The 25,080-nt window shown below is 41.6% G+C and overlaps 1 protein-coding gene across 2 annotated transcripts in view; it reads left to right on the top strand.

Moving 5' to 3' along the window:
• Positions 1-25,080, top strand: part of STARD13 (StAR related lipid transfer domain containing 13) — a 518,446-nt gene that overhangs the window by 79,017 nt on the left and 414,349 nt on the right. The window contains exons 1-2 of one of the 2 annotated variants that reach the window (XM_045016165.1): positions 7,445-7,567; positions 11,968-12,881. In XM_045016165.1, coding sequence (XP_044872100.1) covers positions 12,129-12,881 — 753 coding nt within the window. In that variant the 5' untranslated portion in view covers positions 7,445-7,567; positions 11,968-12,128. Of the gene's footprint in view, positions 1-7,444; positions 7,568-11,967; positions 12,882-25,080 lie in introns of those variants that run through there. The other variant, XM_045016174.1, reaches the window with a different exon arrangement.

Genomic DNA, 25,080 nt, shown 5'->3' on the forward strand with positions numbered 1-25,080 from the left:
TAGCTTAGATCTGGTAACACTGCCACCATCCAGAAATTTCAGTGTCTGGATCACTTTATGTCCCCACAAAACCTTCCCCTCCCTGGGCAGCCTTGAGAGGCTTTTTCACCAAGTTCCTGGTGAACACCGATCTAGCCCCTTGGATCTTAACACAAGGAGAATTTAACCATCCCCCCTCTCTTCCCCCACCAATTCCTGGTGAGTCCAGATCCAATCCCCTTGGATCTTAACACAAGGAAAAAATCAATCAGGTTCTTAAAAAGAAAGCTTTTAATTAAAGAAAGAAAGGTAAAAATTATCTCTGTAAAATCAGGATGGAAAATACTTTACAGGGTAATCAGATTCATATAGCCCAGAGGAACCCCCTCTAGCCTTAGGTTCAAAGTTACAGCAAACAGAGGTAAAATCCTCTCAGCAAAAAGGAACATTTACAAGTTGAGAAAACAAAAATAAGACTAACACGCCTTGCCTGGCTATTACTTACAAGTTTGAAACATGAGAGACTGATTCAGAAAGATTTGGAGAGCCTGGATTGATGTCTGGTCCCTCTTAGTCCCAAGAGCGAACAACCCCCAAACAAAGAGCACAAAAAAAAGACTTCCCTCCACCAAGATTTGAAAGTATCTTGTCCCCTTATTGGTCCTCTGGTCAGGTGTCAGCCAGGTTTACTGAGCTTCTTAACCCTTTACAGGTAAAAGAGACATTAACCCGTAAAGTATCAGAGGGGTAGCCGTGTTAGTCTGGTTCTGTAGAAGCAGCAAAGAATCCTGTGGCACCTTATAGACTAACAGACGTTTTGCAGCATGAGCTTTCGTGGGTGAATACCCACTTCTTCAGATGCAAGTGGGCACTTGCATCTGAAGAAGTGGGTATTCACCCACGAAAGCTCATGCTGCAAAACGTCTGTTAGTCTATAAGGTGCCACAGGATTAACCCGTAACTATCTGTTTATGACAAGAGGTTTAGGTTTTTTTAACCTGTTGATCTATCTGGCACACTAAAGCAAGTGTTCTTATTTCAGCTCTCTTCTTTTTTCCAAGTCTGTGGCCCTAATTTACACTTCTTTGACATCAAAAAATATTGCTTCTTACTAAGATTCTATTAATCTATCTAGCTGATCCCTAGATATCTTGTCAGATACTACCATATACTATAATATCTGAGTACCTTACAAGGACTATTACAACCATATAAGGTCAGTGGTCTACATTCCTTTTTACTTCCCCATAGGCGGCTAAGATTTCTATATTTTCTTTTTCCTTTTATCTCCTCCTCTTCCATTGTCTCCTTTCTTCATTCCTTCCACTTCTTAATCCCTTCCACGTAACTGTGGGAAAGCTAAACTGAAGAAGCAAATTTTATGCTTCGCTCTGAATGATCTTTTTTCCAATTTCTGTCAGAACTGAATCCCATAGCTTTGGGCCGGGGCTGACAAATCTCTCTCCCATTTTCTTATGGGTTTTACCTTTGAAGTTTGACATTTCCCTAGTCCCAAAGAGCACAAATGTTGAGAAAAATCATCATAGTAAAGAGCAAGGTGATCTCCGAAGTAGCTTGAGCCAATTCCATGGAGGACTTTGAAGATTAATCGATAGAGACTTTGAATTTAACCTGATGCCTTATGGGGAGCCAAAGTAGTGAGCAGAGCAGTAGAGGGTTGTATTTTTGGAGGCTGGTAGTGTTGCATTGGGGGGCTGATGCATCCTGGACCAAGTGAAGCTTTTTAAGGTCAATGTCCTCATCCATATAAACATCAAATTACAGTAATTTATAAGAACAAAAGAATGGCCAAATTGGGTCAGACCATTGGTCCATCTACCCAGTATCCTGTCTTCCCACAGTAGCAGGTGCCAGATGCTTCAGAGGGAGTGACTAGAACAGGGTAATTTATTGTGTGATCCATCCCATCAGCCAGTCCCAGCTTCTAGCGGTCAGAGGTTTAAGGACGCCCAGAGCATCTCTGACAAACTTGGCTAATAGCCATTCATGGACCTATCCTCCATGAACTTACCTATTTTTTTTAATCTAGTTGTACTTTTGGACTACACAACATCCCCTGGCAACAAGCTCCACAGGTTGACTGTGTGTTATGTGAAAAAATACTTCCCTATGTTTGTGTTAAACCTGATGCCTATTAATTTCATAGGGTGATCCTTGTTATCCTTGTTTCATAGGGTGATCTCTTCTGTTATGTGAAGGGGTAAATAACACATCCCTATTCATTTTCTCAACACCTTTCACGATTTTATAGCCCTCTAGCATATCCCCTCCCCCCCCTTACCAGTTGTCTCTTTTCCAAGATGAACAGTTCCAGTTCCAATCTCCTTATATGTTTGATACCGCTAATCTTTTGTGTTGCCCCTTTTTATTGTACTTTACTTTTTCCGATTCTAATAGATTTTTTTTTAGATGGGGTGTCCAGAACTGCATACAGTATTCAAGGTGTGACCGTATAATTGATTTATATAATGGCATTACAGTATTTTCTGTCTTATCTATCCCTTTCGTAATGGTTCCTAACATTGTTAGCTTTTTCTGACTGCCACTCCATGAAGAATGGATGATTTCAAAGAAATATCGACAATAACTCCAAGATTTTTCTTGCATGGCAACAGGTAATTTAGATCCCATCATTTTGTATGTATAGTTGGGATCACATTTTCCAATGTGCATTACTTTGCATTTATCAACTTTGAATTTCATCTGTCATTTTCTTGCCCAGTCACCCAGTTTTGTAAAATCTTCGCTGTCTGCTTTAGACTTAACTATCCTGAGTCATTTTGCATTTTTTGCAAACTTTGCCACCTCACTGTTTACCCTTTTTCCAGATCATTTATGAATATGTTGAAGAAGCTCTGGTCCCAGTAGAGATCCTTTGGGGACTCTGCTATTTACCTCTCTCCACTGTGAAAACTGAACACTTATTCCTACCCTTTATTTCCTATCTTTTAACTGGTTACTGATTCAAGAGAGAACCTTCCCTCTTATGCATGACAGCTTACTTTGCTTAAGAGCCTTTGGGTAAGGGAACTTGACAAAGGTTTTCTGAAAATCTAAGTACAGTATGTGCACTGGATCATCATTATCAACATGTTTGTTGACCCCCACCCCCCAAAGAATTCTAATAGATTGGTGAGGTATGATTTCCCTTTACAAAAGCAGTGTCAACTCTTCCACAGCATATCATGTTCATCTTATGTGTCTGATAATTCAGAGTAAGAGGTGGCTGTCTTATTCCATGTCTGTTTCATGAGTCCTAAGAGCATCTTAAAGATACTCTGTCAAGGGCAACATGACCCTAAATTATCCCACCTTATATAAAAGCATTTTTCAGTACAGGAAAAATCTGTTCCAATTTCTAACCAAAGTGGTCAGATCCCAGCAAATCTGCTGGGCAACCAAGAAACAAACTTAGTGAAATTCTCTTAAGAGTTTCAAGAAGAGAGGCAGTATATAGAGTTGAGGGACAGCAGATTCACATGCACACATTCCTAGTTGTAACAACTCTGTGCCCTGGAATTGTTTTTGATTAGTATTCCAGATGAAGAGCTAGGATGTCAATAATGGTATGGTTATCATTCTGGAGGGAGATAGATATTTTCCTGCATAGTTCATCCAGGGTTCATTTTAAATTATAAGGTACAATTGGTTCATTTTTAGGCATCTATATATTGATAGTGTTTGACTCTAGGAAAAAGTTGCTGGTTGTACAAAAACAAAGCAAAGATATTATAGGGCCATGAATAAGTGTCTACCATCTTACTTGTTTAAAGACAAAATGAGAGATTTTACACTAATCTTTTGCCCCCAAAGTATTAGGAATTTTAACAATGATCCCACGAGACAATAGTTTTAAGGTACCTCAGATTTTAAGTCTAACCCACTGGAAAGTGCCTGTAGCCATACCACTCAAGCCAAAATCTTATCAAGAGTTTCATCCTGTACATCATAAGTAAGGCTACGATTTAGTCACGGAGGTCGCGGAAGTCATGGAATCCATGACTTCCAGCGACCTCCGTGACTTCAGTCTGCAGTGCTCAGGAGCTGCAGGGACAACCCCCCGCCCCACACACCCATGGGGGCAGGGAGCTGTGGGGTACCCTTCCATCTCTAGCGGCCCCCGGAGCTCCAAACAGCCACAGGCAGTGGGGTACCCTGGGGTTCCCAGCTGCCATGGGCAGTGGGGCCCCTGGAGCTGCCAGTGGTGGGGGAACTCCCAACCTCCTGATCACCTGGGGCAGCGGGGGAACCCCCGACCTCGCAGGGGCAGCAGGTGCAGGGGAACCACCGAGCTCGTGGGCGGTGGCGGTGGAGAAACCTCAAGCCCCCAGAGCTGCAGGTGGCAGGGGTACCCCGCAGCTCCCAGTCCCCATGGACAGAGGAGCCCCCGGACCTGCAGGTGGCAAGGATACCCCACAGCCCTCAGCTTCTGCAGGCGGCTCCTATCCCCTGCACAGCTGACCCGCTTCAGGCAGTGTGGGGACCCACAGATCCCCATTTTGTCCCGGGTATTTTTAGTAAAACTCACAGACAGGTCCTGGCTACTGTGAATTTTTCGTTTTTGCCCATGACCTGTCTGTGACTTTTACAAAAATATCTGTGACAAAATGTTAGCCTTAGTCATAAGTGCAAGATAAAATATGCTGACTAGGACAGGGAGTACACTATATTGGATTAACAAGGATAGTGCTGCATGGCCACTAACTTACTCCTGCCAAGTGGCAGGCAGAGAAGGACCTGAATAGCTAAGTGCTCTAGTCACATGCTGAGGATCATATTGAAAACCATGTATCCTCAAGAGCCAGTTCTCTCCTTTACACCCTGCCTCTTTCTTGCCATCCTGAGAGTAAGGGATCAGGTAGGCCGGGGGCTTGAGACAGACATCTGCTAAGCGCGAAACACTATGCCTAGTGCTTAACTTTACTTGTGCCCCTGCAAAGCTGCTGCTTCCTTTGCTCTACTTCACAACAACCTTGGTCTCCTGGCTGCACATAGCATAAAGACTTGTAAGGTCAAGACCAGGGCCGGCTCTAGACCCCAGCGCGCCAAGCGCGCGCTTGGGGCGGCATGCCACGGGGGGCGCTCTGCCTGTCGCCGGGAGGGCGGCAGGCGGCTCCGGTGGACCTCCTGCAGGCGTGCCTGTGGAGGATCCGCTGGTCCCGCAGCTCCGGTGGAGCATCCGCAGGCATGCCTGCGGGAGGTCCACCGGAGCCGCGGGACCGGCGACCGCCAGAGCGCCCCCCGCGGCGTGCCGCCGTGCTTGGGGTGGCGAAATTCCTAGAGCAGCCCCTGGTCAAGACCCAGATTACATAAACTAACAAGAAAAAAACTTCATGCAGTAAATATCTAGGTTCTCCAAGTGGTGTCAGTGATTGTGTAGGTGGCATTCTTCCCTCTAAATCACAACTAAACCATTGCTCCAACGTGGTGTTAGGGGGCTGGTATAGCTCCAGTTGAGCTTCCCCCTTGGCCACTACCAGACTGCTGTGAGAGGATCCAGCTGCTGAATCCCATTAGTTTTAAGTCTCCAGAGCTTCAACAGAGTCCAGGCACTGTCCCTATCTTGGGGTCCTTAGGCACACTCTCCGGGTGCAGATCTTTTTTCTGGCTCCCCCTCCTGAGAGCTGAGACCTTTGCAGTCAAACTGTCTAAGCTCTGTTACAAAAATAATAAACCCTAAATGCATTTCCCTGCTTCAGTTTCCTGACCACTCTAGAGCATTCTTTAGGCTGGGGTCAGGGTCATCCAGGGTCATTCTGTTGCAGTACATGGCCTGGGTTCTGAAACATGGAGACTTTTTTGACCTTGGCCAATCCATTTCCTGCCCAAAATTTCTTGCCTGTGTCTTCTGAGTCTTCCACCTGTTAGTCCTTTTACAACCGCCTGCTTCGTCACCCCTGTCTCTTTGTCCTTCTTGGGGAATTTCTACTCTCCAAACCTCCAGTCCTCTGTTGAGGAAAGTTGGAGAGAATTGGGTTTCTCTAGGACACAGTTACTCTTTTGTTCTCACCGAAATTTGGCTAGTCCTCAATTATTCACTTTTGTCACTGGTTTGGGAGGTAGATGCTTCAAGGTTTGTTAGCAATGGTGGATAGACAGAGAGGCCATCCATGATACAGAAATGTCATAACTTTATAATATCAGCCAGTACCAATACATTGTACAGACTGACTCCCCACAATCCTCGCATTGGCAGTGCTGTTGAGGATGATGTCGTTAGACTGAGACACAAATCCAAGGCACATTTCACAGCAGCAAGGGTGTTAACATCCTTGACCAAATTAACTTCAAACATGTCTAATGTATGTTCAGCCTATCAAAAATTTCCCTTATAGTTTAAAGTGGAAAATAGATTCTTTACTTCCTCTGCTAACAACTAAAATTGTTGTGTAGTATAATTGTTGAAGAATGGCTGCTTTGTTCTACTCAAGAGACGGCTGCATTTTGCTGAGTGACTCATTCATATATAAGCCAAGTTCTGTGGTGATTGACACCCTGTGTAGCCCTAATCAAGTCAATCTGGCTGCATCAGGCATAAATTTGCCAAAAATTTAGAGCTTACCCTCTAGACCTTTATAGATCTATTCTGACTTAGTGAAATGAGTCGGTGGGGTTGTATAATTTGCCACAGTCTGTAACGTGCTTTTGGATATTTGAGGATGAAAGATGTTATATAACTTTTTCTTAGTTATTCAGATCTAAAATTCCTTACAGGAGAACTAGTATTGCAGCTTTTCCATTTGTACTATCTGTTCTGATCAAAAGCAACACAGAAAATTCTTTTATAATAAGCTCTAATTCATTAGAATTCTCCCACATAATTTTCTGTGTTCTCTTCATGGTTACACTTTTCAGATGAGATTTTCAAATATCTGATTTGTAAATATAGCCAGGGACTTGGATGTCCCAGTGACCTACATGGTGTGCACACTTAATAGTGCGTGCGAAATTATCTGTAAAACTTTGATTGCAAAAAGGGAGGGCTACTGAAATTTGGGCTGTAAATGCAGCTCTTAGTCACTCTCAACACAAACAAAGTAGTAATGGAAGTAATTTGGAAGTAATATGGAAAGCTGCTTTTCGTTTCCTTCATGCTGGCTCGAAGGAGCTTCCAAAGGAGTTTCTCAGCCTGACCTTTCAAAAACTGACAGCAACAAAACCATCTCACAGTCAACATGAAACGTGCTCCAGGTGATAAAGGCAGTGTTAGGGTCTGGCATAGTGTGAAGAATGAGGTCACACTGTATATTTTTAGAAGTGCCTGGTGTTCCTACCAAGCATGCTCTCTCCCTCTCTTTCTCCCCTTTTTTTTCTGTCTGTCTCTTTCTCTGAATAATTTGGCCAGTGCTTGCAGAAGGCTGTTCTAGCCCCAGGGATTCTCACACATACTTCTGTTGACAGAGTCCTTGTGCAGCAAGCTAGCTGAAATGCCTTTTGTTAAGGATCTATTCGCTTCTTTTTCTGTTCTGCCCTAAGACTTGGAGGATCTTTCTGTCTACTGAATTCCTGTTGTTACGCTTATGGAAATTAACTGACTTGAAAAATATGGGGTTATCTTACAAAACAGGTAAAAATATCCTCCATAACAGAAGTATTCCTGATCGTCTAGTTTATATTGGTCTGTGTTTCTCAAATCTTTTTGCTTCATTTGTAAGGAAAGATAGTTTCTAAGTGAATAGTAGTCCTTAAACAAAGTTACTGTAAAACGGAGACAAACGTATAAGGCAGTTTGGGGGTTAAAGCCAGTTATTTAAAATGAGATGTGTGCTATTGCAGCCTAGGTCAGTGCTTGTTTCATTACTTTAGTTTGTCAGTTCAAGTCTAAGGTGGTTTAATGAAAAGAAAAGAAATTCCACACATTGATATACTCTAATGGCAACTTTCTAACATGCCAACTTTACTGAAAATGAAAATACTAAAATGTACCAATTGAACCAATGCCTGCAGAGATAACATAAGTTATCTATTATTATAATTACCATATGAAAAAGTATGCTCATTTGTAATGCAGCATTTGCCACAGAAAATAATTCTCTTTATTAAATAAAGAAAATGCAATTGTGTATGTGTGTATTAGATGTTTTTGTCCATTTTCCCCAGCTTATGGTTAAAACTAATATGTACACTGGTTATGGTCTCCATCCAAAATTTGATGGACTTGAATGAGAGTTTTGGATGTGCAAGAAAAACAGGATCAGACCAATATATCATGATGATTGTGACTGTGTGTATGCATGTACATACACATTTCCAGGCATCAGATTGCAAGGCATTTAATATTCTCTAGCATTTTAATTGCGCTATTAAAAATCTCTACTGAATGTAATGTGGTTTTGTATGAAGCTTTCTTTAGAAAATAAAATTGAGGCTGCCAGTATACATTTCTTATTATGTAATGAGTGGTATATGTTCTTATGCTTATTGTATTGCACTTTTTACCTCTTGTAATGCTTCTGTGCAGCTTCTTTTGTGATTTTCATTAAGCTGCTTTGAGGGCAATCTTAGTTTGATTCCAGTTAATTCAAAAAGAACAGGAGTACTTGTAGCACCTTAGAGACTAACAAATTTATCTGAGCATAAGCTTTCGTAGGCTACAGCCTACTTCATTGGGCTGTAGCCCATGAAAGCTTATGCTCAAATAAATTTGTTAGTCTCTAAGGTGCCACAAGCACTCCTGTCCTTTTTGCGGATACAGACTAACACAGCTGCTACTCTGAAACAAGTCAATTCAAAGTAGGCTAGCTGAGAAACTTTGAGGTAGCATCTGTTTTGTTTTCTCCTGGATTAAAAGAAAACAAACATGACCTAAAGATTTCTATTCCTCTACAAAAATGTTACCTAAATTAATGCCTGGTAGTAGCTAGCATTAGAATACAGACTTAGGCTCACCCAAATATGATCAAATTAATGTCTCCATTCATCAAAGTTTAAAGACCTTTTCCAGCAAGTTTACTATTGCATTTTAGAACCTGTAAATTCAGATATTCATACCTGTATTACTAATTCCGCGGTCTTGCAGATCCATGTTGCAGACCTTTTTATGTGAGTGACTAAAGCAACAGAACTTACATTGACTCACCTCTGAATTTCCAGAGATCTATGTGTTAAGATCCTGCAATAGGTGGGGCCTTCTAAATCCACACTTCTGCCAAATGTGATCAATGTTTAACCTGTAAATGTCTATATGTCAGTCCCCACTTACTTGTACAACAAAACCTGCCTTGGAAACCACCTCTGAAGAGGAACCCCCTGTCACGAATGACTACTTGCAGAGGCCTTGGAACACCACAGATCTCTGGTGTGCAAACCTTTGAAGAGAGACCACCTCTTACAAACTTTTTGCTAACTCCCATGAGTGGTCACTCTTGGCAGGTTTTACTGTATCTTGGTCTCCCATATCCTTTTTTTTTGGTCATTGCATTCATTCACCCATGGGGAAGGGAGAGGGCTGAAATATGAAGCATGGAGAACCACATCCTCTCCTCTCCCCACTCCTTGTCCCTGAAGTACCCTACATCGCAGCACAGAAAAAGCCCAGTCCTAGGTTCTTCTGTTCTCCCAGTCTGATGACACAAGAACAAGGAGACATTCAATGGAAATAAAAGGCGGAAAATTCAGAACTGAGACAAGGAAGTATGTTCCCACACAGTGTATAAATAGACTGTAGCATCACTGTCACTGAGGCCAAGACTTTAGCAAGATTCAAAAAGGGATTGGATGTGTATATGGCTAGCAAGAATAGCCAGAGCTGTTATAATTTATTAAAAAATGTGAAAGAGATATTACACGTCATGCTTCAAGACTTAAGCTAATCCCATATGTGCCTACTGCAGGGTTCTTATATATTCCTCTGAAGCATCTGGTACTAGCCACTATCAGAGACAGGCTACAGGATTAGACAGACCTTGGGTCGGTACCATTATACTAATCCTTAGGTGATATGTATTGTAGGGTAGGAGAGTGGCTGATAGGAGTATGCCCTTCATCAGGATATAGGGTGCCAGGGGAGTGAAGAGCAAAGATACACCTTCAAATGAGGAATAGACAATATTCACATGAACTGGCAGGGGCCTTATTCATTATTGCCAAACTTTACAAACTTGGGTGGCCAAAGTTAGGCACCTAGTTCAGTATTTAGGCATTTAAATAAGACCTGATTTTCAGAGATGCTGTGCCCCTGCAGCTCACAGAGATGTTAAGGAGACAAGTGCGTTCTCAACACTTCTGAAAGGCAGGTTGCTTTTTACTGAGGGGCCTCTCTTTAGGCTTCAAATGCCTAGTGCCAGTGCTGGGCATAAGCAGACTAAGCAATTGCTTAGGGCCCCGAGCAGCTCTATACCCCCCACCCCACCGTTAATTATTAGTATGTGGGATGGTGGGAGGAATATTCCTGCTCAGGGTCTCCAATGGGCTAGCACCAGCACTGCAGATGCCTATGGTTAGCCACCTACATTTGTAAATGTTGGCCTATTCATCCTGTCTAACCAAGAAATGGAGTGTATGTGTGTACACATCTACAGTTGAAGCTTGTATAATAAAGCTCATAATGAAGAAAATTTTGTGCATATACAAAATACATTTTCTCTATTTTTCATATCCTAATCATGACTGTTACAATAACATTATATATAGCCCAGCAATAAAATATGCTTGGCCAATGTCCATTGGTCATTTTTGATATGTGCAGTGAAAAACATGTCATGTGCCAGTTTCATACTTTGTCTTCTTTTCACTTTGACAGTCATAATGTTGGCTTCTAATATGCCTTTTCTCTTTGGCTTGTCACATGCCATCAAAGGCTGAAGCATCCATTAACATATTGAATAGGTTCTGTTCTGTTTTGTTCTCACATGTGACATACTAACACACACATTAAAATGAGGATTATCAGTATTTGATCTGTAAGAAAAGACAAATTACATAAATGCGCCAGTATAAATGAGTCATTGATTTCTGGACCCAAAGTCAGATGTGCATCTCATTTGGTGCTTTGGGGATCTGCAGACTAGATCTGGGCAGAGAAGATAGCCCTAAGAGTGACTTAAACCAGCCAATTTAGAGTTACAGCTGAAATTCTCTAGTCAGCCTTCCCTTTTTGTATTGCATCTGAAAATGGTTAATTGTATTGTTCACAAGTGCTTATAATATTGAGGCAGCTCAGAGCAGATGAGGGACAGAACTTCAGTTTTAACTCTACATTATAATTTAAAGCAAACCCATGAGTCTATTTTAATGTAGTATCTTCTGTCAGTAGCCTTTGTTTTCCCCTCCACATTATACTAGCTTCAACTAAAAAATCTCAAAGCCCTTAGGGTGTCTTCACTATTGGCCGGATGGGCGGGCAGCGATCGATCCAGCAGGGATTGATTTATCACATCTAGTCTAGATGCGATAAATCGATCCCCAAGCGCTCTCCCGTTGACTCCTGTACTCCGGCTCGGTGAGAGGTCCAGGCAGAGTTGACGGGGGAGCAGCAGCAGTCAACTCACCATAGTGAAGACACTACGGTAAGTCGATCTAAGTATGTCGACTTCAGCTACGTTATTCATGTAGCGGAAGTTGCATAACCCCCTCCCCCCCACCAGTGTAGACCAGGCCTTAGGGATTTGACAGACCAAAAAATAATCGATCACAGAAAATTATATGTAAATAAGTTTTAAAATACATTGTGTTTACCCAATAAATGCATTAGATCAGTCTGAACTATTCTGGTCTATCTTGTACATATTTAGAGCCAATATTTGAAAAACATTTCTGTATTTACCTCATATTTCTTAATAACCAGTTATGTAAATAGGTTAAAGCTGCTCAAGTTTTCAATTAATTTCATCTGTTTGCGGCAAAAATGTTATGGGATGATTTTGCCCTAGATTTTATATGGAATTTTAGATGTTCAGATTGTTTCCACTGTTGCACTCAAAATGCAAGTGTAGTAGCATCAATAAAACCTACCTTTTTGTATTTCAGGAACAGAGAAGATCTGGATCATTTGCGTCAATCTCCAAGCATTAATAATGATTCTCTGACCATGGGCTTGAAGGAATAATACAAGGACATTTCCTGACTCAGCATGGAGAATAGAGGCTCTCAAGACATCCAGCAATGAAGTGGAGTTTGACCTCTGATGGATGAAATCTGCTGGAATGGAAGCTAAGCTCTTTGAAGAGGAGCAGGTGTCACCTTATTTTATATATGCCACGTGTCTGGGGACTTCAGAGGAGTCAAAAAATGCAAAATATGAAACAAAGGTAGAAGAATGTGATTGCCAACTTGAGTTCCATAATGTTCTGCTTGAATCCGAATTGAGTTCTTCATCTATGTCACAGTTAGTAAGCTACACTGAGACATCCTTGGAACCTAGCAGGGTTACAGGCCATGGTGCTGCTGAGCCTGAGGTAAAGCATCTTTGTGGAAAATTACAGTATTCTTCAGGGCACAAACCTAAGGACAGTCTTACACACCTGCCCTCACATGAGGCATTTTCCTCACCGCTCCTTCCAAGAGAAAGATCAGCTGAGAAATCCGAGAGGGTTCAAGAGATCAGAGTAATAACACAGAAACCAAGTGCGATCACTTTTTCTGATTTTGAATTTTTATCACATAGCGCTAACTCTAAACTCCATACTTGTGAGGTCACAGACACAGAGGCTTCTTCATCTGAAGAGGAGGAGGAAGGTGATGATGATGATGACGTTTTTACAGAGCTGCCACTGTATGGGGCATTTTACAATGGTCTTTATAAAAGGACTATTCTCCTTGGGAAACGAGATAAATGTGAGCATACCAGAAGCCAGTATGTCTGTCATTTAGATGGCTGCAATGATCACACTGGAAAGAAATTGAATGTCCATGAAAAGGAAGAAAAACAAATTGACATGGTGGTAAGATGAACTAATTTCTTGTTCCAAACGGGCAAGCTGTACTTTAGCAGCTTGGTTAATGGGGGATTGGTTATTTTATTATATATTTATAATGGACTATATTGCTGTCATTGGTACAGACTCAATCAACCATCTGGGTAGTTTAAAGCAAAGAATGGTTATAGTTCACTAGAGGAATGCCTTTAAACATATTTTTCTGGAAACTCATCATAGAGAATATTCAAAAGTTTGGGCCTCCATCCCTCTCTGTATAAATGGATCAGGCCTATATTTTACATGTTAGTACTAAATCTTTAACAGAAAAAGTTATGGGACAGATTAATTCATTTATTATGCTCTGGCTTGTTTATGCTGCTTTGGTTGACAAAAGCTGCTGTAAACCCTCTTTAACTGGCTAGAGGGTTAAAGAGCCTCTGCTATTAGAAAGCCCAAGAACTGAGCTTTTTCTGAAAGCTGCCCAGTAAGATCCAGTGACACTCAGTTCAGTTTATTAAATAGTTATGTTGTCACCATAGTCGTCTATTCCTCATTCAGTCAAGAACAATACTGCCTACATTCCAGCTAATCTAAACATATATCGAAATGCAAGAGTGACATCCCCGGAATTTATATACTAAAGGTCATTCCTGTAGATAAAAGGAAATAGCCAGGCGTTGTTGTCATTTAGTTTACTTTATTCTCAGGCCATAAAATAAACAAGGATGCTGTTCATAGTACAAAATAATGGATTGTAAATTTCCAGACAAGATGATGGAATAACATAGTAAATCTCTGAGAATATGTTTAAACATTTTAAAATCTGTGCAGATTTAATGACACAGGGCTTGTTTCTGACTCTTGGTCCATTTAAATAGGCAGAAATCACCGTAAGAAAGGTTCCAGTAATTAAAAAAAAAAAGTTTGTGCAATTTTAGCAATAGTGACACATTATATTCATACTAGATGCTTTCATCATGACTCTATGTTAGCCCCAATCCAATGTGTTATTATCTAGGTATTCCCATTATTTTGGGGTAAGGCTATGGAGTGATGTCTTTCTAATGGAAAAAGGTTAACGAAGTAAAGAGGGTGTAGGAGTACAATCACTATCAATAGCCCTGAAACTTAAAAATAATGTAACAAACAAATCACCTTTACCATATAGATACATGGCTGCCAAACATAATAGTGTGACTGATATCCTGACTAACCTCACACTACCACAGTTGGCTATGAAATAGTGATTAAGCTCTATCCCGCGGTGCATTCCTAAGTAATACGTACTTGTGATTGAACTACCCAGCATTAGATGTCAATACTGATCCAAACAGGGCATTAGATGTCAATACTGATCCAAACAGGGATAAGACACAGCTTAGTTGCTAAGGGAAAAACTAAACGAAAGTCTCTTAATATACAAAGATTTACTATTTATTTCTTATCATGGTAACAAAATATTGGGTGCTGCTTTGCTTTCTTTACAGTGGGCTCCACTGCATAGTGTTGGTAGAACTGTGGTGGTAACTCCTAATAAGCATACCAAGGAACAGACTCTGTCACCTTATTCACACCGAGTAGCGCCTTGCTATGCAAATAGTTCCATTGAAATAATTGAATGGGGAGGTACTACTCAGAGTGAGTAAAGGGGCAGAATCCAGGTTCAAGTAGTTGCTGCAGGTATCTGGGGTGATGAATGTTGAGATTTTAGCTATATACAGTATATACTATTTTCTAAAATTAAATAAAACAATACATGCCTTTGTACTTGGCCTCAAACGGTTTTAGCCTAATTAATGTTAAGCAGAGGAAAATCACTGTAAATACAGCAAATTGCTAAAACTGCATATCAGTTCTTTTATGAATGAAACAAACACTGTAAACAATTTGTACTGTATAGACTTTTTTAAAAAAAAAGGTTTTCTCTCTCTTCCCTTTCCACTCTTCCCTCAAAAGGTAAACAGAATTCGTAAAGCCCAAGTGTCATGGTTCCACAGCTAACCACACCTCTGTTCCCTTTGTGGTCTGAGTGTACCTCCTCAGGTATCACCCCTTGTGCCTTTATCTATCCTGAGATGGGATGCTGCACTTCTCCCACTCTTAGACCAAGCCCTGGGCTATGTACCATGTGTCTCAAGCATGTTTACCCAGCAGGCCCAATGGGGTTCAGCACCCAGGGTTCTTCTCTTTGGGAGTCTGTGACCAGTTGTACTGGTAGTGACCATACAGCTTTATTAAAGTCAAAGTATTGTTTATTTCAACAGTAGGAACAAAGGATTTAAAAAGTCTTATCTTACCCTAAGACTTACCTACCATTCCTTGATGATAATCTAGGCAGGACTAACTTCTTCACATACCAGCAACTGTCTGCTTCTTTGTTTGGCTGTCCTGAACAACTCTCCCCACCCACTTCTCTTGAAAGAGTATGTGTGATAGAGACCCTTTAAACGGCTGCAGTCCTTTTGATCTTTTGGTCTCTAGACCTTTTCCTGCCCAGGCATAGTCTCTTAACAACCCTCTTAAACATTTGCTGAGAAATGGCTTATCTTGCACCATTCTTTTTCCCTTCCTGCGTGTTTTTCCTTACAGCCCCCTATTAAACTAAGCCAATATATTCATACAGTACACATCCCAATAACCAGGTCAATGTATAGTATTCATACAGTATTACAGAGGTGCTCCACTTTTGTCCAGCATGCACATCTCTGCTTCCCCAAGTCTATCAAACTCTGCCCATGTTATAATTGTATTCAGTCAGAGACTACAGAGCAACCTTTACACAATACCTACTGTAGCAGTCTCTCTGATCCCCATTTATTGACAGAACAATTTGGATCATTCTGAAGGGTAGCATTTCACAGTCATGAAAAGATATCAAGACATCTGACGGTATAAGGTGAAGTGAGTGTTAACAGCCTTTCTCAGGGTAGGCTTTAAAGGTGTTGGCTCTCACTGCAGTTATGGCATAGAAACCCTGCCTGTGGACTTGACTGTGGTAGGAAGGCAGCATGGTCTAGTGGACTGAACAGCTATCTGGAGATTCTGGGTTCTAGTCCCAGTTTTGCAACTGACTTACTGTGGGGCTTTTGGCAAGTCTCTTAATTTCTTTCTACTACTGCTGTGTAGAACTGCTGCAAAACTGTACTTGTGACAGAGCAATCCCATTCATTTTCATTTAGGCTTGGTTCTGCCATCCTTACTCTGAGTGGGGTGTCATCTCAATAATCCCACTAGTCACAATGGGCTAGCTCATACAATTGTGCCCTGTATGTCTCAAATACTATTGCTGCCCTGCTCTGGGGTGAGTAGTAATCTGTTACTGGCCTAGGCCAATAGCCAAGTACCCCTTCTCCCCCTGTTCCATCTCAGATGTTCTGGTCAGAGCATTGAGGGACTGGAACCAAAGTGAATAACTAACGTCTATGTGGCTGGACTCAAGCTATGGGGAGGCCATGCAGAGACTGGAGTGGGAGCTAACCTTAATTCTGCTTATGGCCCTGTTTTAGAATGTAGGCTGTGCTGTGATCCAGAACAATGGGATTACTCTCACAGTGCCAGATTCCAATGCTCTTATTTACGTGGAGTAATATCGTGCTCTGTCAGTTATTACACTGACTTCAGTGGGACCACTATTGGAGTAAAGTACTACTCCATTCAAATAAGGGTGGTGGAATTTGGCCCAGTGTGTGATACTCAGGGTGAGTGAAGTGGACAAAATTGGGCCCTTAGAGTGTAAACGCCAACTCTGAATGACTCATGATGAGTCTAAATCTGAATTAGGTTATAAGTACAGTAGAACCTCAGAGTTACAAACATCAGAGTTACAAACTGATCAGTCAACCACACACCTCACTTGGAGCCGGAAGTACAAAATCAGGCAGCAGCAGAGACAACAACAAAAGCAAAGACAGTACAGTACTGTGTTAAACATAAACTACTAAAAAATTAAGGGAACTTTTTAAAAAAATTTTTGACAAGGTAAGGAAACTTTCTGTGATTAGAACAGGAGTACTTGTTTCATTTAAATTGAGATGATTAAACGCAGCATTTTTCTTCTGCATAGTAAAGTTTCAAAGCTGTATTAAGTCAATGTTCAGCTGTAAAATTTTAAAAGAACAGCCATAATGTTTTGTTCAGAGTTATGAACAACCTCCATTCCTGAGGCGTTCGTAACTCTGAGGTTCTACTGTAAAGTAATTTAAAATGAAAGTGTTCTGTTGGAACAGTCTCCAAAGGGAAGTGGTGAAAGCCTGTCACTTGGGACATTTAAAACTAGATTGAGAACAACCCTGGCAAATGTGCAGTAAAGCACTATCCTTCATTGGCAGGCAGATGAACTGTATGATCTCTCTCTCGGTCTTGATTATCTGATGTCTGTTCATTTGCTGCTTCCATCCTGGTACTATATTTAGTAGAAAACTGTCTTCATTATATAATCACTATTGGATGACAAAGACTAATAAGCATTATAGCACGATACATCATTTTTAGGATTAGACCATGATGGTAAGGGTAGTTCAGATTAAGGCTGATCAAATTGGTCAGGATCTTATGCAAAGGTTTTCATGGCATTCTCCTACATTTTGTCTCTGTTTTCATGTTTCTATTTCACAAACACTAAAAGCTCAACAGATGAAGGGAAAGGAAGTACGTAGATAAGAAAAAATAAATTCCACAAAAGCCCATGATTCTAAATCCATATCCTTTGAAGTTGATTAATGATTCTCCAAAAGAAATGCATTTATTTGTGTAACTTTTTGATATGTTAATCAATTAAACATTTCCGATTAAAAACAAGTTAGTTTTCACTTACAGAGTTGGGCCTTTGACAGCAAGTCAACACAGAGAAACCATTAAAGGGGGGGAAAGCATCAGCATGGGAATAACTAATTCAATGTAAATTATCAAAATAGGGCAGCAAACAGACCTATGCTTAACACAGGGCTGCCAGTTAAGAGTTTTATTGCCAAAAGCTTTCCTCCTCTAATTCAGTTATGCAAGAGTCAAAACTAGTGGACCGTGGCCAGAGGACCAGGGAGGCGGAGAGGCACAGGTTCCATGTCCTGTTCCGTCTTTTTCTCCAATCCTATGGGAGCTCTGCCTCCTCCCACCAACCCATAAAGTTAAAACTCCACAGTTGTTGAGGTAGAATGGCTGCAAGGCTCTAGGGACTGCCTTATGGGAAATAATGCTGACTTTGTTATCCTCCCTGGCGTTCCTCCTGTGCATGGTGAGTGGCTGAATATTGGAATAGTAATTGTCATGGAAAACATGGCAGCAAGATCTGGAAGGGGTGACACAGCTGTAGGATGGCTTGGAGGTGTTGGACCTTTTTGAGTTCTTCTCCCCTTTTTAGATTTATGGGATTAATGGGTCTCCCTCCCCCCGTCCACTCCACAGGTAGACAAACCTCAGCCCCATCTCCTTTGGAATGCATAGAAGGAAACTTTCTAAGTTGAAATTTGTGGCATTCATAGCTCCTAGATATGTTTTCCCCTCACATGAGGAAGGACTTGGAGGAAAACACTCTGGATTAGCTCACTGGACCTGATCACTAACATCAAAAGCATGCGACTTTTAGTAGAAATGGACATCAGACACATTCTGTTCCAGAAATGGCGGAAACTTTAATATGAATTTAAAAATTAACTTTTCACAAGTTTCAGAATTCCACACATCTAGTGAGGAACATGATTGTACACAAGGAACATTTCCCCTTTTTGGTGCAATCCTGCTGTCCTCAATACTGTACCTGTTCCACAACAGGATATGGCCTATCTTGTGATGTGCTGCTTACTGTGGTCATACAGAAGTGTGGGTTCAAATTTGCGTCTTATTGCAGAAGAGATCAGTAGGATGGATGTTGTACTTAGTAAACTTTTCATCACAAAAATCACATGCAGTTTGGAAAATATTGATACAGTTGGTAGCAGTATTTCTTGGGGAGACCCAGCATCGGATTATTAAGAGCTTGTCATGATGGAGGTGCAAAGACATACTGTGGCTGTGTAGGAGAGCATGTGCCTACTACAAATATTGTGTCTCTCTTCTCAATAAACATGTATGGTACCTACTGCAGCTGCTGTATGACAGTTGCCACACAAGGTACAACACATGCAGAGGAACTAATGATTTATAAAATGTGTATGTATCAAACAAACAAAAAAGATACACCTTTCTGGAAAGTGGCAGAAACCTGTACCCCAAGACATTAAGAAGACAAGTCACATGACTATCTTTCAGAACCCCTGGAGAAGAATTGGAAAAAGAACAGTTTTGATCATTCACATGCCATAGTTGAGTAAATGCCTTATGAGCTAGATTCTACTGCCCTTATACTTAATAGTACCTCACTCTGCAAGCGGTCTCATTGAAGAAAATGGGATAAGATCCTACTCAGTATAGGGTGCCCAGATGTCCCGATTTTATAGGGACAGTCCCAATTTTTGGGTCTTTTTCTTATATGGGCTCTTATTACTCCCCACCCCCTGTCCTGATTTTTCACACTTGATGTCTGGTCACCGTAACTCAATAATAGTAAGGGTAGTAGAATATGTCCCTATGTAGTCCTGGTTTAGCAAAGCATTTAAGCACATTTCAGTTCAGTTCTTTTCTGAAATGCGTCAGCACTACAAGTACCACTCATCTAACAAGTCAATGTAATATTTTTATTTTGGAACAGCTCTCAGCAGTTTCTTAGTTGAAAAAGGTGCTTTCGTGCTGTTAGCTTTTCAGGACAATGTGAGTCACTTGAGTCAACAAATCACCATCATTTTGCAAGTATCAGTAATCAGTCATCTAAACTATGAGATTTTTAACAAAATTAAAATACCAAAGAAATGTAGAAAAGAAAACCAAGAAAATGTAACATGTAGCAACAGAAAAACATACCTATAGATTTTCAAACTGCCCAAGAAGACTGAAGTGTAAAAAGAGTTATTTTTCAACTTGGTGCTGCAATTAAGTAGTAAAGAATGACAGGAGGTGGGATCTTGATGAGTTATGTGGCACACTATGTAGCCCCAGGCTGGGGTTAATGTGTAATAACCATGGCCCTCAGAGTTGTTTCAATAACACTATGAATTACCTTTAGATTGTTCATAAGGTATTACTGTGTTTAAGTTTACGTTTTTGAGCTGCAGGAGGATTAGGTAATGTAGTTACAGGTGTAACTTTTTTAGTATTTAGCATGTAAGAGGGGTGAGCATTTTAGAGATTTAGAATATTAAGACATTTACATTTGATTTGTATTGGAATGTTTCAGAATCATGTTGCTACAGTTCTTGGAAATCCAGCTTATGAAAGTGGTGCTGCCTTCTAAAAGCTCTACGTTTCATACGCACAGTGATGTTACTGGAACATAGAGGAGCAGTAACACTGTAGGCAAATGATGGCATTACTGTATTCATAGAAAACATTCAGAATGTGAAGTATTGTCAGCATGGTAATATCATGGAATTAGCGATAAAGCATGTCTAGCGATAAAGCATGTCCTTTATAAATGTTTGGTGGAAATAGTTGTAAAATGTGCAGTGGAAGACCTGTTCAAGTAATTCATTTATTGCTACAGTAGAATAAAGCTACAGCTGAGCTGTTTGCCAAAGATTTTAACTTAGGCGAATAACTCCAGTAGGATCAATTTTTTGTCTACAAGCCTCTATTTGATTGCTAAGCTAATATCTGGATCAGTGGCCAAGATTCAACAGAAAAATAAAATCCTTCTCAAGTCATGACTTTGTGGTGGACTAAGTAAATCAACATAGCATGGAAGCTGGGTGTATGTGTGTGTGTGAGAGAATTAAAGCTCAAGATTTAACAGCAGAGAGAAACATGCAAAAGATAAACTTCCAAAGTGGAGAATGTGTAATCTCCTCTAGAGGGATTCAAGGGAAGTCACAGCAGTGAACATGTGTAGGGAGGACCTGCCAGACAGATATCACTGTGAGGTGGAAGTAAGCAGAGAAACTTGTGAAACTAAAGAGAGAAATGAAATACAGGAAATAAAACTTGTGGAACTAGAGAGATAGGGTCCTTGTTTGCCTTTCAGGCAGTGGTGAGCTGGAGCCGGTTCCCACAGGTTCCCAAGAACCAGTTGCTAAAATTAGACCTCTGTGGAGAACCGGTTGTTAAAGGGCCAGGGAATGGGCAAAGAACTCCGGTCCGCAGACCGGACCATCCTGTTGCTCCCAGGATTCCCAGCTGGGGAGGCTGAGGCTCCCCCGGCCCTTCCCCCGCTTCCCCCCAGCTGCCGGCATCAGCTGGGCAGCTCAGCTGAGCTCCGGAGTCATCCTGCTGCCGCTTTTTGAGAGGCCCGGCAAGGTGTGTGTGGGGGCCTGCTGCAAACTCCAGGGCTGGCCAGAGAGGAGGGAAGGGGAGGGGGCAAGTGGGTCAATTGGCCCGGGCCCTGCAGGGGCCCCTGGCCCCACAAGGATGTCTCCCCCGGGCCCTCCCCTGCTCCCCCCCACTTAAATCAGAACTTTTTATAGGGAACCGGTTGTTAAGATTTTGGCAGCTCATCACTGCTTCCAGGTGTGCCAGCTTTTGCAAACTTTCAGATCTCGGTAATAGAACTGCAATATATTAGAAAAGTTGAATCTAAATGTAAATTAACCTTGGAAACCAGATTTCAGAACAGAGGACCATTCTTAAGAGAGAGTGAGGTATGCACATTTCAAATGCCCCCTAAGTACCATTGAAAGTCAATGGGATTTAAGCCCCTTAGTTACTTTTGAAAATTTTACCTGTATAGCACTAGTTAGCAACACTGTAATGATACCCAGAATCCTGCAACCCTTCCTTGTGTGGAAATTCCACTGAAGTCCACATGGCAGCTTTGCATATGGAAAGTGTAGAGCAGGGATCGGCAATCTTCGGCACATGGCCTGTCAGGGAAATCCGCTGGCAGGCCGGGACAGTTTGTTTACTTTCTGTGTCTGCAGGTTTGGCCAATCACAGCCGAGGGATGTGCTGGCCGCTGCTTCCTGCAGCCCCCATTGGCCTGGAACGTTGAACCACGGCCAGTGGGAGCTGCGATCGGTTGAACCTGCGGACGCTGCAGGTAAACAAGCCGTCCCAGCCCACCAACGGATTTCCCTGATGGGCCATGTGCCAAAGGTTGCTGATACCTGCATAGGTGCCAACTTTTCCTGGCGCCGGTGGGAGCTTGCACCCCCCCGCCCTGATTTCACCCTTTCCCCACCTCCATTCCAACCCCTTTTCCAAAGTCCCTCCCCTAACTCCGCCCCCTCCCTGCCCCTATTGGACCCCTTCCCCAAATCGCCACCCCGCCTCTTTCCCGAGTGCGCCGCATTCCCCTTCTCCCCGCTCCCTCCCAGCCGCGTGAAACAGCTGTTTTGCGGCGCAAGCACTGGGAACCAGGGGAAAAAGCAGGCAGGTGGTGCGCTCAGGGGAGAAGGAAGAGGCAGAGCAGAGGTGAAGGTGAGCTGGGCGGGGAGCTGCTCCCACCAATTTTTCCCTGTGGATGCTCCAGCCCTAGTGCACCCACGGAGTTGGTGTCTATGGATCCCTGGAGTAGAGTGAAGGTCAGAAGTGAAATGGCTCCTGTTCTAATTAATCCTTTTCAATGGCTTATACCACCAAAATGCTTTGGGAGGATGATTTTCTCAAGCTTTGTGTCACTATGCCTCAGTGAGTCACGGCTGAGAATACCAAGACAAACTGCTGAAAAAAGGGCAGACTCACCCCAAACTAGATGTTATTCTATCAGTAGATTATACCAACCCAGTAACAAAAGTAAACTTCTGTCTCACCACGCTAGTTAACAAGAAGTCTACTTAGGCATTCCAGCTCTAGTTTTACCACCCAGACACTAGACTTTACAATGAGTGATTACTGAAAACCAATTTTATCACATATATGGTTCTACTAATCCCAAGAAATCAGCCGCATAGCCAGGTCAATATAGAACTCAGATCTTATCCAATAATCATGCTGCTGCCAATCCTTTAGTAATAAACCTTTACATTTTAGTTACTAAAAGAAGAATAACGTTAAAATGGTTAATAAGTCATATACATACAATAATTGCAATGTTCTTCTATCAGGTTTGTAGCAGTGACATAGAGTGCTGGTTTGTAAAGTTTCTCTGATAACTTCAAAAAGGTTGGAAGGTCCTCAATCCATAGTTCAATATATTCCTTTTAGTTGTAAATCCACAGTCCAGAGAATCAGAGCAGGAAAAAAGGCAAAATGGAGTCATCCCAGGGGTCGTTTATATCTTTTGCCATGTGCCTGGAAATTTTCCATTTCAATCAAAGCTCACAGCCCAGTTGTGGAATGTTACTGGCACAAGATGGAGTCCAGGGTCACATGAGCATATCATATGACCTTACATGGCTTGATGACTCACAAGGGTTAGCCATTGGCCCCTTGGAGGGTGAGGCATCTGCAGGAAGAGCCATCTGGGCAGACTGAGTTTCTTCTATGGCCCATTGTGAGAGCTAAGTGTCCTTGATGGGCCAACAATATAAAGCTGTCTAGCCTAGATGTAAATCTCATCTGGTAGGTGTTGCCTAGGAATTCAGCACATATGTAATATATATAAGATACCAGTGCATCGCCAATATTCATAACTTAAGATACAAAAATGATACGTGCATATAAAAAGGCAGTTAGCAGATGGATGCAGCTGGAAGAAGGGGGTGGGAGGGCAAATATTTCAGAAAAGCTGGACGAAATAGAAAATGGTAAATTATTTTTCTAACACTACATGTGGTCTCAAGTTGAGCTCTTCAAGTGGTTAGTGATTTTGTGTAGCTCAAATTCAGGATGCTCCAGGGGCCTGATTTTCAGAATGTGGGTGATCAGAAGAAATACATGTAAGCCATACGTGGCCAGGTTTTTAGATTTTGTCATCAGACCCCAATTTGTTCATATTTTCTTCAGATCTTGAAATTCCCTGGCATTTAGTCTCCTGGCTAATATGCCAAGTATTTGATCTAGGCCAGTGGCTCTCAAACTTTTTTTACTGGTGGCTCCTTTCACATAGCAAGAGTCTGAGTGCGACACCCCCCACCCCCTTATGAATTAAAAACACCTTTTTATATAATTAACACCATTGAAAATGCTGGAGGCAAAGTGGGGTTTGGGGTGGAGGTTGGCAGCTTGCGACCCCCCCCATGTAATAACCTTGCGACCCTCTGAGGGGTCCCGATCCCCAGTTTGAGAACCCTTGATCTAGGCAGAGTATTTGTTTCAGTGATGGAGAAGGTCTAGGAGCGTATATTCTGTATTTTTGGATAAATGTTGCGTGGCCTTAATCTAAAGTGTGCCCGGATACCATGGAGACAGGCCTCTTTATAAAGGTGTATAATTTTCTATTTCTGTCCAAATAATATAAGTTAAATGTCAAAGGTTTGCAAAGAGATTTACCACTACAGACTAAGGAACCAAGGCTTCTGCAAATGACTGAAAGATTTAAATTAACTTTTAAAATACTGCTAGAGCTGTCACTAAAAACTAAATTGCATTGGTCTTTTTAAAAACATTTTCATTCATTGCATTATAACTAAAGGCAAAATGTGCAGAACCTGTATCGGGTTTTGAAAGCATACAATGCTGTGTAAGGTGGCAGTATAAAGATAGCAAGCAAAAGTGAGATGTGCTCTTTGTCAGCAATGTTCCTGACCCCAAATAGAGGCTTAGTGCGTGAAAGAGGAGTGTCAGTGGGGCTTTGCAGTGGAGCAAATTAGTAGCTGCTATAAGAGATTACTTCTCTTTGATTGCAACTGTGACTCAAGATTTATTTACCTTAGATTGTACATACATCTGCAATATTACCTGAGCTTGTTAAAATACAAATTACTGCAGAGGTGGTAAACTGAAAAGTGAAAAGGCTAACTGCAGAAACAGAAAAGTGTAAAGCATACACAGTTACCTTGAGTAAAAGTTCTTACTTTTGTAAAGCACTAGCAACGTCCTTGGTCCTGTACAACAGATACAATGTAAGGGTCCAACTATGAAAGCCTTGCCTTATTCTTATTCTTATCAATACACTAGGCAAATACAACTTCGATGAGGCTACTATAAGGTGGGTGAATAACTGGCTGGATAACTGTACTCAGAGAGTAGTTATTAATGCTTCCCAATCCTGCTGGAAAGGTATAACAAGTGGGGTTCCGTAGGGGTCTGTTTTGGGACTGGCTCTGTTCAATATCTTCATCAACAACTTAGATATTGGCATAGAAAGTACTCTTATTAAGTT

The sequence above is a fragment of the Mauremys mutica genome, chromosome 1 (assembly GCF_020497125.1).
Source record: "Mauremys mutica isolate MM-2020 ecotype Southern chromosome 1, ASM2049712v1, whole genome shotgun sequence".
Lineage (NCBI taxonomy): Eukaryota > Metazoa > Chordata > Testudines > Geoemydidae > Mauremys > Mauremys mutica.